General features: G+C 38.1%; 1 protein-coding gene across 1 annotated transcript in view; it reads left to right on the top strand.

The window, feature by feature from the left end:
- The window catches only part of FAXC (failed axon connections homolog, metaxin like GST domain containing), a 62,949-nt gene that overhangs the window by 29,711 nt on the left and 16,650 nt on the right, over window positions 1-16,588 (top strand). Inside the window, exon 5 of the mRNA XM_044675858.1 lies at window positions 16,271-16,387. Within this exon, the coding sequence (XP_044531793.1) occupies window positions 16,271-16,387 (117 nt within the window). The remainder of the gene's footprint in view (window positions 1-16,270; window positions 16,388-16,588) is intronic.

Genomic DNA, 16,588 nt, shown 5'->3' with positions numbered 1-16,588 from the left:
CTTTCTTTCTTCCTTTCTTTCTTTCTTTCTTTCTTTCTTTCTTTCTTTCTTTCTTTCTTTCTTTCTTTCTTTCTTTCTTTCTTTCTTTCTTAGGGAGAGGTAAAAGTGAGAGAAAGCACATATGTTAATTGAAGAAAAAAGAAAATAGGGTTCTGATTTCCTCTGAGCTTGTGGAAAGATAATGATTAATGTTACCTCAAATTTCTACTGTCTTGATTTTAAAATGTAATTGATTTTATGCATATTGATTTTTATAATGGTTTTATAATGGTTAGCCTAAGCTCACTTTGTCCTAGTCTGAACTGACTTAAAGATGTGGTTGAAAGAGAGTGCTGCTATAGCTCATGCAACTAGCCCCTGAGACATCTGTTTGTTGTCTGTGTGCCTCAACCAGTTGAACTAGGGACATCTGTTTTATTGTCTTATAAATAGGAACCAAAGACAAGTTTTCTTCCTATCCTTGTACCATTAGAGGTGGTTGATCTTCCCTAAGGGGATGAACTAACTAGATAGTTCTGATTTGGGTGGTTCTGATTTTCTAGCCAAGACTACAAGAGGCAAATGAGTCTCTTAAAGCAATCAACATTCCTTAATTGCCAGAGAGAGGTGTGATCAGCTGTACCTGAATGCCAACCAACTTTCCCCAGCCAATCAAGAGATTCCCCAACTATCTCCTTTTCTGTATGTCAATAAAGAGGGTCTTTCTCTTTTGGAGAGTCTGACATTATTGAGGGAGCTAGTCTGGCTCACTCTGTAAAATTATACATGTCATTGTTAATACACTAGTCTTGCCTGGAGAATTACCTCAGTTTCCATTTATTGCATTTTACTTACAACAAGCTAGGTAGATTAATTTCTGAATGAAATGGCTGGGTAGGGTAAGCGAAATTCTGAAGAGAAAGTGACAACACTTGAGAAATAACTTCCCCTTTTGTCAAAGAAGAATTCTAATTTCCATAAAGAATCTTTTAATATATTATAACTTCATAGGTAATAAATGTGGGGTAGTGAACAGAGCATTGGGTTTGGAATCGGTTAGGCTCATCTTCATGAATTCAAATAGCTGTGTTACCCTGGGCAGATCACTTAACTTTGTTGACTTCAGTTCCTCAACTGTAAAGTGGTTTGGAGAAAGTAATAGCAAACCACTCTAGTACCTTTGCCAAGAAACCCCAAAATGGAGTCACGAAGAGTCAGACATGACTGAAAAACAAAACAAAAAAAATTTACAACACAGATTTAATTACTCCTGATCCTGAGTTTTGTTCTTTAGAAGCTCATTTATGACTTGTACAATTTCTTTTTCTGAGATTGATTTATTTAAAATTCTTCATTTCTTGTTCTGTTAATCTGGGCATTTAATTTTTTTGGGTAAACATTCATCAATATCACCTAGTCTAAGCTTTGTTGGCATATAATTGTTCAAAATACTTTAGAATAATGTCCTCTTATTTCTTTTTTATCTGTTATGAATTGTCCTTTTTTTCATTTTCAAGCATGGTAACTTGGTTTTCTTTTTTTGATCATGTTAGCTAGGAGTCTGTTTTATTAGTTTTTTTAAAGCAGATTCTATTTTTATTCATTAATTCCATATTTGTTTTGTTTTCAGTTTTGGTTATTTCTTCTTTGATTTTCAAAATATCTATTTGGTGTTTATTTAGGGTTCTTCATTTGGTATCTTTCTATTTTCTTCCTCTTGTTTCCAGTGTTTACTTTTCAGAGGTCCTACCCATGTAAGGCCTTTTGACCTGCTTGAAAATTTCCATTCTATTAAAGGTTCACATCACTAACTGCTTGTTGGACTTCTTGAACTAAAAACACCTATAGACTTGAACTAGAGACATCTTAAACTCAGCATGCCCTAAACAGAATGAATTATTTTCCCACCCTCCCCATAACTTTATCTTTTGAATGTATCTGTTATTGTCAAGGATGGCATCTTTCTCCCTGTCCCTCAGGCTAGGTGACACTTGGGTGTCATCTTTGACTTTTCATTCTCTTTCATCCCCCATATCCAATTGGCTTTCAAATTCTGTAGTTTCTACCATTTCAGTACCTCCCATACATTTTCCCTTTTTTGCCTTCCTTTCTGGTTCAGTCCTCGTCACTTCACAGTCACCTTCTAGTTGGTCTCCTTGCCTTGACTCACATTATTCTAGTTAATCCTTCACTCAGCTGCCAAACTGAGCTTCCAAAAGATCAGGTCTGACCATGGTATTCTTTTTAAAAATTTAATTTCTTTTCAATTAAATTAAATTTAATAAATGCTTGCTGTATGACATGGGTCTTTGACTTGTATTAAAAAATATAATCACTATCTTTTATATAATTGGTTTCCTTTGTAATCTTATTTACTTTATTCTATGTATTTAAAAACAGTTCTGAGAATGGATCCACAGACTGCCATACTATTCAAGGGTTTAATGATACAAAAACTCCTGAGCTAAGGCAGAGCTCCCAGAGCATCATTTCACCTCTTACTGAAGGAACTCTATGGAAAAATTCCCCTGCCCCCTATGATTTATGAGTCTCTCCTTGGCTAGCTTTCCTTTTCTTCATTGTCTGATGCATACCGTAGAAGAACACTCAATAGCAGTCTTGGCAAATGATAAAATGCCAATATTTGGATTAGAAAATGTGATTTTTACCCTATTTGGGTAAGACACAAAGATAGAGAACAGCAAGTCTATTGGACTGGGCCTTGGAGAAACATATCCAGTTAAATGGATCTTGTGAGTCCTCTAGAGGTAGTTGGAAAACAACATTTTTCTAATAATAATGAACTGCTGGGATATTAATGAATAGATGAATGTGCAGACTATGAGCATTGAGGTTCTTCAATGGATCTTTTTTTAGAGGATCAGTTTTAATTAGGTCTGAGGAGAACCACAGTGAAGACTTGTGGAGAAGTAGTATAATCTCACTGTTGGTCATTCCTTAATTGCTGGCTTAAATTACATCTAATATGTCACCTCTCCTCTTAGACTTCTAATAATAGTTAGCATTTAAATAGTGTCTAAAGATTTGCAAAGTGCTTTACTAATATTATCAAATTTTTATCCTCACAATTATCCTGGGAGATAAGTACTATGTAATAATCATTTCCTTCATTTTACAGTTGAAGAATATGAGATAGACACAAGTTAAATGACTTGCCTGGGATCCCACAGCTAGTACGTGTCTGAGGCTGCATTTGAGCTCAAGTCTTCCTGACCTGAGACAGGAAAGGAGCTAAAGTGAAAAATAAACTTAGGATCATAGATCTAGTACAGAAGGGACCTCAGAAGCCATCTAGTCGAACCTCCTTATTTTACAGTTGAGGAAACCGAGGTCCAGGGAGGTTAAATGATTTGCCCAAGGCTATAGAAGTAATAAGTTCCAGATGTGGGATTTGAATCTCTAAAGCCAGCACCCTTTTCATAATTGTCTTAGATCGTTGGTGAAAGATCTTTTAATTTTTTGAAGGGAAACTAAAGGATATCTTTGAGAATTCCTACTCCCATTGAAGTAAAAGATAGACTTTGTAGACCTTGTAATTACTTGGCTAAGACTTTTAGTAAGTGACCCAGAGGGCAATGGGGAAATTCCTGTTGTGTACAAGTGACTTCATCATACTTGCAATGGTGACTTGAGTTCAATGAGTGCTGAGTCTGGAGCTGGAGGACTGGAGTCAGATCCTAGCTGTGCTATTTATTTAACACCCGAGTGATCATGAGCTGAACTGCTTTGTGCCTCAGTTTACCCATCTATAAAGTAGAATTGGACTAGATGACCTCTGAGGGCTCTTCCAACTCTCATTCTCTGATCTGGATTCTAAGTGGTTTGGAAGCGTCATTATAGAAGTATATTATTGTAAAATAAGGTGGCTGGTCATGCATTGAGAATGAGGTGACATAGAAAACAACCTAAATGTTGTACTGGTGCTAGAGAATGTTAAAAAGATGTAGAGGGGGTAGTTAGATGGCTTAGTGAATAGAGAGCCAGGTCCAGAGATGGGAGGTTGTCCTGGATTCAAATCTCGCCCCAGATACTTCCTAGCTCTGACCCTGGGCTAGTCACTTAATCCCATTTGTCTAGTCCTTGCCATTCTTCTGCCTTGGAGTCAATATTTAATATTGATTCTAGGAAGGAAGGTAAGGGTTTTTTAAAAAAAGAAAGATGTAGATGATGGTCCAGATCTGGTGTTTTGGATAAGTACTTTTGGGAGTATTTATGGGAGACATGGACAAGAATCATGGTGATGAGAAGGCATGAATAGAAATGGATGGTGATATATGTTAGTGGAGAGAATACCCACTATGAAAATCTTTAACTTGAGTAAAGGTAAAAAGGAAATGTCAGGTGGGGAGTTTCCCTGTGGCCAAACACCTGTCAAACCTCAGTTCTGGGGGTGAACTTAGCAATGACAGAAAACATCTGGAGCAAAAGGTCAAAAGCTCACTTAATCTTGTTTGTAGGTGTATCATTCATAGATTTAGAGCTAGAGGGTTACCTTGGAGGTTACTGAGTCCAATTGTGTCATCTTACAAAATAGGAAGTCAAAGCCAAAAGAGGTTAAATTACTTGTCCAAGGTCTTATAGTGGTCCTAATGGACTTTCAACCCAGTTCCAATTACTTCAAATTGTATTCTCCATTGCCCTACATAAATATAGGCCATTAAAAATGTGTATGGCAAAAGGCTCTGGGTGTACAAAGAGGATAGTAGAGAGAGGGAGAGAATGTTTGAGAAAGGAAGGAAATCAGCCAGGCTAGAAGAAAGTTGGAGTTAGGGAAAAGAGAGGACAATATACGGTTTGTAAGAAATGAAGTTCATAGATTCAAAGCTGTAAGAGACCTTCAAGCAGGGCTTCTTAACCTTTTTTTTTTTTGTTGGGGGACATCATAGCCTTCTTTGGTGTGGTAAAACCTATAGACCTCTTCTTGGAATGTTTTTTTAAGTGCATAAAATAAAAAAATGCACTGCATTATAAAGGAAACCAGTTATATTTAGGTAGTTATCAAAATATAAACAAGAAACAAGCCTACAGCTCTCAGGTTAAGGTCCCTTGCCTTAGAAACCCAGCTTCCTCATTTTATCGATTAGGAAACTGAGATGATGAGTTAGTATTTGAGGAAAGATTTGAACTAAGGACTCAGTGATTTCTGAGTATAATATCCTATCCACTTCAATACCTTTGAAACCCTTTAATGCTGAAAAAGACATACTTGTCAATACACTAGAAACCTGGAAAATGACTGACTGGAGGTTGCTTTTCTAGGAAAGATTTTAACTACCAGAAGGATATTACTTTGAAATATGAGCAAATGGCTTCAGTCTTCAAGTATGGAGGTAAACGGGGAGAATAAGATGACCAAATGGTAGTAGAAAACAGAGACAACAGATGAAGATGAGGAGACTTTTATCCCAGATATTACTGCTGCTAATAGAAGAGACAGCATCCTTGAGAGAGAGCGAATAATTCCATCTCTTTTGCAGAGATTTGTCCTTTGTCACCCAGGGAAACTCTGCTAGATGAGCTCCTCTATTTTCTGCCTAGGAGTGACTTAAATGTTGGAATGTAAAGAGAAAAGGATTGCCCTTTGCTAATTAAGATGGATTGCTATCCTTTAACTGGTGAGATCAATTGTTCTTTCCCTTGTCGTCGTTTTAGATGCCTTACAAGTTGCAGTGCCCTTGGACAGTTAGTCCTGAATTATGTGCTCACTGAGTGCTTCTATTCATTCTAGATTTCTTAAAGGATGTGAGTTGAAATTGTACATTTTATTAAGTGTCTTTTTAGCTGATTATTTTAAAACAGTGTGTGAAAGCACTGCTGTTGGTATCACTTTTTCTTTGTTTGGGTTTATGATTTCGTGGAGGCAGTAAGGTGGGGCAGTGGATGGAGTACTAGGTTGGGAATCAGAAAGGTTCATTCCCCCGAATTCAAATCTAGCCTCAGACACTTACTAAATATGTGACTCAGGGCAAGGCACTTAGCCCTTTTTGTCTTAGTTCCTCATCTATAAAATGAACTGAAGAAGGAAATCGTAAACCATTCTGGTATCTGCCAAGAAAACTTCTAAAGGGGTCACCAAGAGTCAGACATGACTGAAAAATGACTAAATGACAGCAAAAAAAAAATGGGGATAGTGATAATACCTTCTTCCCAGGATTATTATGAGGATCAAAAGAGATAATAATTTTAAAGAGATTAACACAGTACCTGGTACATAATAAGCATTATATAAATGTTAATCATCATGAATTCTGCACAATACCATGAGACAGGTAGGGATGGGGCAAGTATTATTTTCATTTTGAAGATGAGGAAATTGAAATTTAGAGAGAAGTGACAGTTCACAGCTGTATAACTCTATCTCTCTATCATATATCTATAGCGCTAGACTGGTTGGGATCCATATGAAGAATTTTTGCTATGTGCCCGGCTGTGTCCCCCAGTCCCCTGCCTCAGTGCTTGTTGTCTTTCTCAGAATTTTTCTGAAAGCTGTAAAATGTCTTGAAAGGATCTTATTTCTCCCTTAACATGGGAGAACATCTTTATAGTAGAATAATAGACCTGAGAGCCGTCTTTTATTAGAGGTGGCATGAAAGATGGATGGGACCCTGGACTTGGAAGTCCTAGGTCCAGATCCCATCTCTGCTATTTACTATCTTTGGTTCCTGGGCTTGTCAATTATTCTGTCTTTTTCTTTAAAATGAATCTGACTCTAGATCTATGATTCCATGGTCTTGTCCCAGAGAGTACTTGAGAGCTTTTGATAAAGAAGTATTTACCTTTTTTCTTGCTATTAGCTTATCTCAGATGTCAGATGCTTTTTTTTCTGGATGAGCAAAGATGTTTGGAAAGAAGATATGATGATACCTTTCTGAACTCTCTAGGGGCTCCTGTGAGCTGAAAATAAAGGTTATGTTTGGAGACAGAACTATTATTCTGTAGGTGGACACAGCATGAGAAGGCACACTCTGGGGAGATGTACTTTTGTTGACTCATGTGGCAAACCCTACCATCTGAGATGTTTGAGAACTCTATTGTTTCTGTGAGCAATATTGAATCAAAATTATATTCTAAGGAGATGAAAACTGAAGACAAAGAAAGATAAACTGTTTTCTTGTTACTTGCTTTTAAACTTCTCATGAGAGGTAGCATGATATGGTGAGGGCAAATATAAATGGGGAAGTAGGGGCTCCAAGTCCATTAAAAGGGTGATTTAACCTCTCTGGGCCTCATTTGTGAAACAAAGGGTGATTGGAACAAGTCGGTCATTTCCAATCTTTATGAGTATTAGAATCAGGGGTATATTGGTAAATGTTTGACCACTTGCTTCACAGTTCCACCAACAGTGTTTTAGTGTCCCAATTTTCCTCACATCCTCTTTAGCATTTACTATTTTCCGTTTTGGTCACATTAGCTAATCTGATAGGTATGAATTTCAGAGTTGTTTTAATTTGCATTTCTCTAAACAATATCGATTTGGAGCATTTTTTCATACGACTATGGATGGTGGTTTTGATTTCTTCATCTCAGAACTGCCTGTTCAGATCCTCTGAACATTTATCAATTGGAGAATGATTTGTATTCTTGTAAGTCTGAGTCAGTTCTATCTTTATTTGAGAAATGAGACCTTTGTCAGAGACACTTTCTGGCATATCTCTGATGAGGATTCCTTCTTACTGTAAAAATCTTCCTTGTACTGTCCTATGCTAGTAGCTGTACTCTTAGTATCAGTTGATTGAGAGGTACTGTGAATTCTGTAATGCTCACAAATGCGTTTTTATTTTTTTAATCACAGTAACATCTATAGATATGAAAAATAGCAATATATATTATGTAAATGTGAGGCATTTTTTCTGTCCATGGAATGTTTATTTATTAAGCTATTATATCATAGATTTTATTTACAAATAAAATCAGAATGATTTTGCTTTGTGCGAGTAGGGATTTCGCATTCCTTGGGAATGATGATTCTGGAGTCTATAGAATGGGAAAAAGGGATCTCAGAAGTCCTTCCAGCTCTAATATTCAGGGATTGTTTGGCTCTATAAAAAAGAGATCCATTTTCTGATTTAATAGTTAAAATGTACTTTTTTTAATTCATTTCATCTACATTCTTTATAACCGAGAAGGATTTTCTGAATGAAAAATATTTAACAGATCTCTCAGTCTAATCTATGTATTAACCCTTTAAAAGGAAATCCCTATTTTTGTATTACATTAGTGGCAGTTGGGGGCAAAATGGATAGAGCCTTAGAGTTTCAATTAGAAAGATCTGAGTTCAAATCCCATTTACTTGCTGAGTAACCTTGGCCAAGTCACTAGTCACTTAACCTTTGTCACAGTTTCCTCATAAGTAAAATAAGGATCTAATAACTGGTTATTCTGAAGATCAAAGGAGCTAATATATGTAAAGTACTTTGCTAACTTTAAAGTGCTATATAAATACTAGCTATTATTAATTAGAGAAGTAAGTATACATATTGTTTAAGACAAAGGTTAGGTTTAAAGCCTCTAAACTGTTACTTGCGTGTTGATTTTGTACTCTGGATTGATTTTCCTTAGGAGAAGATTTTCCCAGGAAAAAAATGTCTTAAATTATTTAGTGTTCATTTCTGTATTGATGGTCTACACTGGCACTCTGTTCATTATCTTATAGGATAAGCTATTTTTAGGTTTATTTCTAGTTTTCCACAGCTTTCTATGTGAACTTCAGTCAAAGACCATTCACCCATATTTTTATTTTTATTTTAAAAAACCCTTACTTTCTGTCTTAGCATCAATACTGTATATTGGTCCCAAGGCAGAAGAGTGGTAAAGGCTAGGCTATTAGGGTTAAGTGACTTGCCCAAGGTCACACAGCTGGGAAGGATCTGAGTCCAGATTTAAACCCAGGACTTCCCATCTCCAGGTCTAACTGTCTCTCCACAGAGCCACCTAGCTGCTCCTGAATCATTTGTTTTGCCTAGAACTTTGGTGGCGAGAACTTTCTGTTCTGGTTCTGCAGTCACTGTGGTTGTCGTGATGGTTGTGAGGGCCAGATGGAAGCAGGGATAGTAGTGTGTAATTAGAACTTTGTACCCCAGGACTTCATTTCCCAGAATCCCACTTTTGTCCTTACGTTACATCTTTACATTTTGGGGACAAGTTTTCTGTAACCCCGTCCCTCTTCGCTCTCTTCTCCCACAAATATGGTAGGGAAAAACTGCTCTTTACTCAGGCTATACTTTTCCTCTACTTCAAGTGATTATTAATAAAACTTATAAAATAGAATGCTTGGAGTTATTGGATATTAATTTTAATCTTGCAGTAGTCTGGGACAGGGCTGGTGGTAACAGTTCCCAGAGCTCTTTGTGCTTGTCTGCCTGTTGGTGCCATGTTGGTGACTGGTGTTGGAGGTGCCAGAGATGGAGGGTGCCTTCGCCACAAGTATTTACTCTCTTGATGATGGCTCTGTGGGCTGTGTAGCTGCAGAGTCAGTGGTCTAAGGTATGATCTTTGGGCCTCTTGGACTTCAGGTCCTGTACTGTCACCACTGGAGGGGAAGGGAGGTATTTACTGTTCTGGAACATGCCACTTCCTTTCTGGCTTTTAGGGTGCCCTCCTAGGTTGTCTTTTCCATAGAGGAGCTACAGACCAATGGAATGGACAGAGAGCTGGCTTCAGAGTCAGTAGGACGTGGGTTCAAATACACCTCTCACCCAATCAACAAGTATTTTATTAAATGACTACTTAAAAAAACCAAACAAACCCAAACTCTTATCATCTGTATTAGAATTGATTCTAAGTGTTGGTTCCAAGTTAGAGGCATGGTAAGAGTTAGAATTGTTGGGGTTAAATGACTTGCCCTGGGTCACACAGCAAGGTAGGGTCTGAATCCAGATGTAAACCCACGACTTTATCTCCAGGCCTGACACTCTATCCGTTGAGCCACTGAGGTGCCCCATTGAGCGACCACCTTGTGCTAGGCACCATACAATATACTGGGGATACAAATACTGTGAATGGAACTATCCCACTTCTCAAGGATCTTAGGTTGTATTGCAGAAGGCAGCAAGTAAATATAGAAATATAAACAATAAATGCAAATAAGGACAAAATCAGAAGAAGGTGACTCCAGGAAAATCCATCTCCTTCCTGGGGGAAGGGTCCTAGGACTCAGCTGAGCAGACATCTAGTAAGGTGCTCAGTTTAATACTTAATGCAGATAATCCTCTGGGATGAAGATAATCCTGGATAATAGAGAGTTAAATTATTTGGATCTTGGCATTGAGCCAAGCCTTCAAGACCTTATTGAGGTAGAACCCACTGGCTCCATGGTGCACTTCAGGGAGGTTTCTCTGCAAAGTCCTTGGCAGGAAATACTGCTTTCCATGTCTATTGCTGCCTTCAGTACTAGCCAGAGCATGACATTTATTTCATTCATTTGAACAGAAACTCAACAAAAGCACTCTTCTGAGATGCTGGAGTGCCAGGAGCCCTATTTAACTATAGAGCTAGGGGGTGTCTTGACAGCTGTACTCCAATCTTCACTCTGCTCACAGAGTTCCTTAGCTTGTACCTCCTGTGAGGAATGAAGCAGGTGCTCACTGTGTGTAGGTCCATTGCAGATCATCCCTTTTTTTTAAACTTCAAGATTCTAATTCCCAATATTAAAATATATATATATATAAATATAAATATAAAACATTGAAATAAAAATTCAGAAATTGACAATCCTTTTGTTAATTAACTTTTCCTAATTGATAAATTAGGATCCTAAATTTTGGAACCAGAAGGGACCTTAGAGACCATCCAGGCCAACCTCATTTTGAAGGTGAGGAAACTGAGTCCTGCAGAAGTCAAGTGTTAAGGGATGACTTAGACACGACCAAGGCATTTATTAAGCATTTACTGTGTGCAAAAAAAGTCCTGGGCTTAATCCCTGCCCTCAAGAAGCTCACATTCCAATGGTAAGGTTTTGTCTGCAAGTCAGATGGAAATATTCTATAGTCCTTAGGGGACAGCAAGAAAGCAGATGGCAATGACTCTTCCTTACCTACCTTCTATATTTATTAAGTATTGCAAGCCAAAGAATGAAAGAATACAGTGTTCTAGTTGGAGAAGTGTGAAATTATTCTCCATCTGAAGATTTTTTTGTGCGGGCTTTTATATGAGCTAAACTTCATGGAAAAAGGTCAGTTAGGCTGGTCTAAATGGGCAGTAAATCTAATTGAGGAAGATCCAAGTGTCCTAAAGTATCAGGCTACTTATTTGCTGTTTGTTCCTTGGTGAGTCTCACACTTTAGCATAGAGAATAAAATGATCGCAAAGGTCAGTGTGAACATAATATGCACTAATTAAGGAGAATGGAGTGTTCCCATATTTCTAATAAAGTGGGAGTTTGGAGGATCACAGAAAATGGATTTTTTCCCCTGATAATTCATCTGCAGAGTAATGTACATTGAAAACTTTTAGAATGGACTCCAATCTTTCACATGATAAGAGAGATGCAAGTGATACAGATTTAGGAAAGAGTTGAAATTGTGTATAATTTAACGGCTAACTCACAAAGTTAGAAGTCAGGCTCTTGCCTTTACTCTTGGGTACGCTGTGGCCTCAGACTCCCTAAATGGTCTCGGGGTGGGGGAAGGTACTTTTTGTTCTTCATTTTAGAAAAAAGATGAAAGTGTTGTCTGTGCTAGCATCCCTGGAATTGTTTATGAACCATATTGATGTGCAGACATAAGATGCAATCTTTCAGTGGAAAACATTATTACTGATTATTATTTCATAGGCTAAAGGAGAAGAACTTGGGTCCTTGAAAAATCTAGGTCCATTTCTCATTGGTGCATCTCTTCAATTCTCAGTAATGGAAAGACTCTTCAGGACCCCTCCCATCTCATGTTTAGTTGGCTGAGCTATTCCACCTGCCAATTAGAGCACTTGGGACTGTAGCCAGATGGCTAAAATGGAGCTATTGTTGGTAGCTGGAAGTGACCAGGCAGCAAAGGGAATTTATTTTTATAAGTACCTTCAGTTCTCTGGAAAGTTTTTCCCCACTTTGGCAGGCAAAGCCTAAGCACCATTTATTTGAATTTGGTATGACTGGGGAAAATTTCAACAGAGCAAAAAATATTTATCAGAGTTAGATTCAGAATTGTAATAGCATGTCATTAATGGATTTAGGAGAACTGAAATATTGTACTACATATATATGTAGTATAAGAGATGAATATCTATAGATTTTTTTTTACATAGAATTGATATCTGTTGATATTAACATTTTGGTCCAAACCTGTGATTTCATTGTGATGAGGAAATCTTGGTGGGAAAATTTCCTCTACCAATAACAGTTGTCATTTGCTCTGTGGTTACACAGTTAGTCTTGCTATGATATCTTCAACTTTCTATATTTTTTTCCCCTTTTGGGCTACTTTTATTTTTAACCCTTACCTTCTGTTTTAGAATCAATACTTTATATTGGTTCCAAGGCAGAAGGGTGGTGAGGGTTAGGCAATGGGAGTTAAGCCACTTGCTGAGGGTCACAACAGCTGGAAAGTGTCTGAGGTAAAATCTGAACCCAGGACTTCCCATCTTTGGACCTGACTCTCAGTCCACTGAGCCACCCAGTTGTCCCCTTTTGGGCTACTTTTGACATTGCTAAATGAGGAGTTAAGCCACTTGTTCAGGGTCACAACAGCTGGAAAGTGTCTGAGGTAAAATCTGATCCCAGGACTTCCCATCTTTGGACCTGACTCTCAGTCCAGTGAGCCACCCAGTTGTCCCCTTTTGGGCTACTTTTGACATTGCTAAATGAGGAGTCTATTGTTTGTTTCATCCCAGGCTCTCTAGCTCTTGACCAGGGATAGAGATTAAGTACACACAATGTCCTCTGCTTGATGGATCATCTGATTGTTGTCAGTCATTCCTCTGATACTCAACATTTATCCAATATTCTCTTTTGTAGATAAGGATCTGGTATAGGCAGATGTGAACAGGTGGAATGCAATGCATATGTTTGAAGGAAAATGGAGCTTGTGTAGAGGAACTGTTTGCAATGGGGATGAAGGCTGCCAAGATCATATCCCCCATTTTGGAAATGAGATTAAGAGACATTTTCAAGTTAGATAGCTGGCAGTTGGCAGAATTTGGACCTGTATTCAGGTCTTATAACTCCAAGGCTTTTTAGTGTGTAATTGGAAATCTTATGTTCATTTTAATTTTTACATTAGTCCTTTCTCTACTATGTAGAGGAATAAGGACATTCCATAAAGAAGATGGAGAGGAAGAAGGAGGATGTTTCTCTTCTCTTGGCTGAGGAAACTCCCTCTTTTTCTGCAGTTATAGTTTGAGAGGTTTCTGGGGTATGAAAAGGTTAAGTTACTTTCCCCCAAAGTACTCACTGGAGCCAGGAACTGTCTAGGTCTTTGGTTTTTTTCTTTCTTTGAATTTATTCATTCATTCATTCATCTGTTTATTCATTCATTCATTCATTCATTTATTTAATTTAGGGTATTTTTCCATGGTTACATAATTCATTTTCTCTCCTTCCCCTCCTCTCCCCCATCCTGTAACCAACTGAGCAATTCCACTGGGTTTTATATGTATCATTGATCAAGTCTAGGTCTTTGTTTTGAGGCCAATTCTCTAAACCTCCTATGTTATGTTGCCTTTCCTATTGAAAGGAGATGGACCATACAAGTAAGAGGTGTGTGTGTGTGTGTGTGTGTGTGTGTGTGTGTGTGTGTGTGTAACTCTTTCAGTCTATCATAAAAATTCTCTCTTTGGTGTTTCTTCTAAAGGAGCACCTGGAAACAAGTACTAGATGCTGATGCAGGATGGTTAAGAGTTGGGGGGGATATTTCGTGGACAATGTTAGCCTATCAATTAGTTGAACCTTTTTTTCTAGTACATTGCTGTTACAAGCAATGTTTTCATTTATATCCAGATCTGTTTGGGCTTTTTTTTTTTTTTTTTTTTTTTTTTTTTTTTTTTTTTGCCTTAGGAAGAATTCTTTATTTTTCTTCTGGTAGGATGAGTCAAAGCCACAATTGGCATTTTCTTGTCTTGAGTGAGAGTCACAAAATGCCTTGGGGAAGCCATATGACCATATTCTCAAATTGGTTTTACTTTGGTTAGGGAAGAGGGAGAATGAATTGCTAGCAGATCAACCCACACAACAAGGCCACTCTACTGGTGTGGGAGTGGAGAGGAAGGAGAGGAAATGGGATCCATTTGGTAACCTCTTATTTTGATTAAATTTTCTTGCTAACTAGGCAAAACTCAGGTTGCCTCATTCTAGTTTGATTATGTAACTGGGTACAAGATTTAATTGTCAGGGTTCTAAGAAAGGAATTTCTTATAGAGGCTTCATCCTTAGCAGTTCTCATTCTGTTCAGCCAAAATTCTCACCTGTTGCTATGGATATGGCACAGAGTTTTCATGGTCATTGACACATTTAAGTTTATTTGAGTTTTATAGTATTGTTTTGTTTGGTTTTGTAAGGGATTAAATTTTATGGTTGGACTAAATATATGAGAATTTTAAGATAATACTATGGTCAATGATTTAAAAATATAACTCAAGTCAAATTGACTTTCAATAGTTTTATTTGCAAAGAGGTGGAAAAAGTGAAAGTAGAGGAATATAAAAGAGGACAGAGAAAATGTCTAGCCTATCACCCTAATGTTGTTCCAGTCCCTGGTTCAACCCAGGCAGGACTCGTTAACCCCTCAGCTGAAGGACTCAGTGTTGAATTAAACAAGGCTTCAAGCCACACAGCCTCCTCCAAGAAGGGGAGGCCTCTCTGGAACTAATCTCACCAGAAGCCAGGAAAGGAAGATCAGCTTTTCACTCACCCAAGCCAAAGCTTCAAAGGGAGAAGATCCAGGAGCAGTCTTTTTTTTTTTTTTTTTTTTTTTTTTAAAACCCTTACCTTCCATCTTGGAGTCAATACTGTGTATTGGCTCCAAGGTAGAAGAGTGGTAAGGAATGGCAATGAGGGTTAAGTGACTTGCCCAGGGTCACACAGCTGGGAAGTGTCTGAGGCCAGATTTGAACCTAGAACCTCCCATCTCTAGGCCTGACTCTCAATCCACTGAGCTACCCAGCTGCTCCCCAGGAGCAGTCTTACCAGAAGCAGCCTAAGATCCAGAGTCTCAGGTCCATGTAGTAGCTCCAAGCCACAGTCCCAGTCCAAGATCCTCCAACCTGAAAATTTAGGAAGATCTCTTGGACAGGAAATTCATCACCTTTTATAGTCCTTTTTATGTTACTTCCTGTCCCTTCCTCTGCTTTACAGGGACCAATTGCAGTCTTTAAATTTGCTCACTGTCCAGGGGGTGGCCAGTCATTTCTGAGTGTCACCCACTTTAACAAGTGGCTTTCAAACCTCCCCTAATTAGTGTTAAGTAGGGGTGTTTATGCTTTTAGTTGATTAAACTTAAAAGTAGGCAAGGGGAGAGTCAATCCCATCTTCACGGCTTTTTGGCTTCATAATTTGTTATTTGTTTATTTATCTATTACAAAAAAGATAAGGGGACAGCTAGATGGCTCACTGAATTGAGTGCCAAGCCCAGAGACAGGAGGTCTTGGCTTAAAATCTGACCTAGTTGGGGGCAGCTGGGTAGCTCAGTGGATTGAGAGTCAGGCCTAGAGACAGGAGGTCCTAGGTTCAAATCCTGCCTCAGACACTTCCCAGCTGTGTGACCCTGGGCAAGTCACTTGACCCCCATTGCCCACCTTTACCACTCTTCCACCTAGGAGCCAATACACAGAAGTTAAGGGTTTAAAAAAATAAAATTAAAATTAAAAAAAAAAATCTGACCTAGCTGTGTGACTCTGGGCAAGTCACTTAATCCCTATTACCTAGCCTTTACTGCTCTTCTGTAATACTTAGTATTGATTTTAAGATTAAGTCAAAGATTAAAGTGAAAACCAATGTGAATTTTTTAACCCATCCATAAATAAATAAAATATTAAAATAATGGATTATGGGGGCAGCTAGGTAGCTCAGTGGATTGAGAGCCAGACTTAGAGAAGGGAGGTCCTATATTCAAATATGACCTCAGACCCTTCCCAGCTGTGTGACCCTGGGCAAGTCACTTGACCCTCATTGCCTACCCTTACCACTTTTCTGCCTTGGAGCCAATACACAGTATTGGCTCCAAGACAGAAGTTAAGGGTTTAAAAAAAAAAAGGATTATAAAGTTTTTTTAAAATATGATTTAAGATGTAGTCATTAAGATCATCTGAGAAAAACTGAGACCAGCTGCGATTTCTTTCTTTATTGTAGGTGATAAAAAATATATCATGGGACCAAAATTTTCCACTCTTGATGCCACTGTCTTTGGACACTTGGCACAGGCAATGTGGACCTTACCTGGGACAAGACCTGAGCGACTAATCAAAGGTAAGCATCGAAAGCTTCTTATCTTGGAAATTAGTTTTTTCTTTTTATTGAAAATATGTTTGTCCAATTCAGTACATGTTTCTGTGGGCTTGGTACAGTTGTTTGGGAAGCGCCATTATTTGTGGCTGAGGGATCATTCAATCTCTTTGGAAATGCTAGGACACTTGAGAGATAGCCTGTCAGGTGAAAGATTAATTCAAT

Source organism: Gracilinanus agilis, chromosome 4 (assembly GCF_016433145.1).
Source record: "Gracilinanus agilis isolate LMUSP501 chromosome 4, AgileGrace, whole genome shotgun sequence".
In the NCBI taxonomy this organism is placed as follows: Eukaryota; Metazoa; Chordata; class Mammalia; order Didelphimorphia; family Didelphidae; genus Gracilinanus; species Gracilinanus agilis.
The sequence above is the reverse complement of the archived record's forward strand: the minus strand, read 5'-3'. Positions and strand labels throughout refer to the sequence as shown.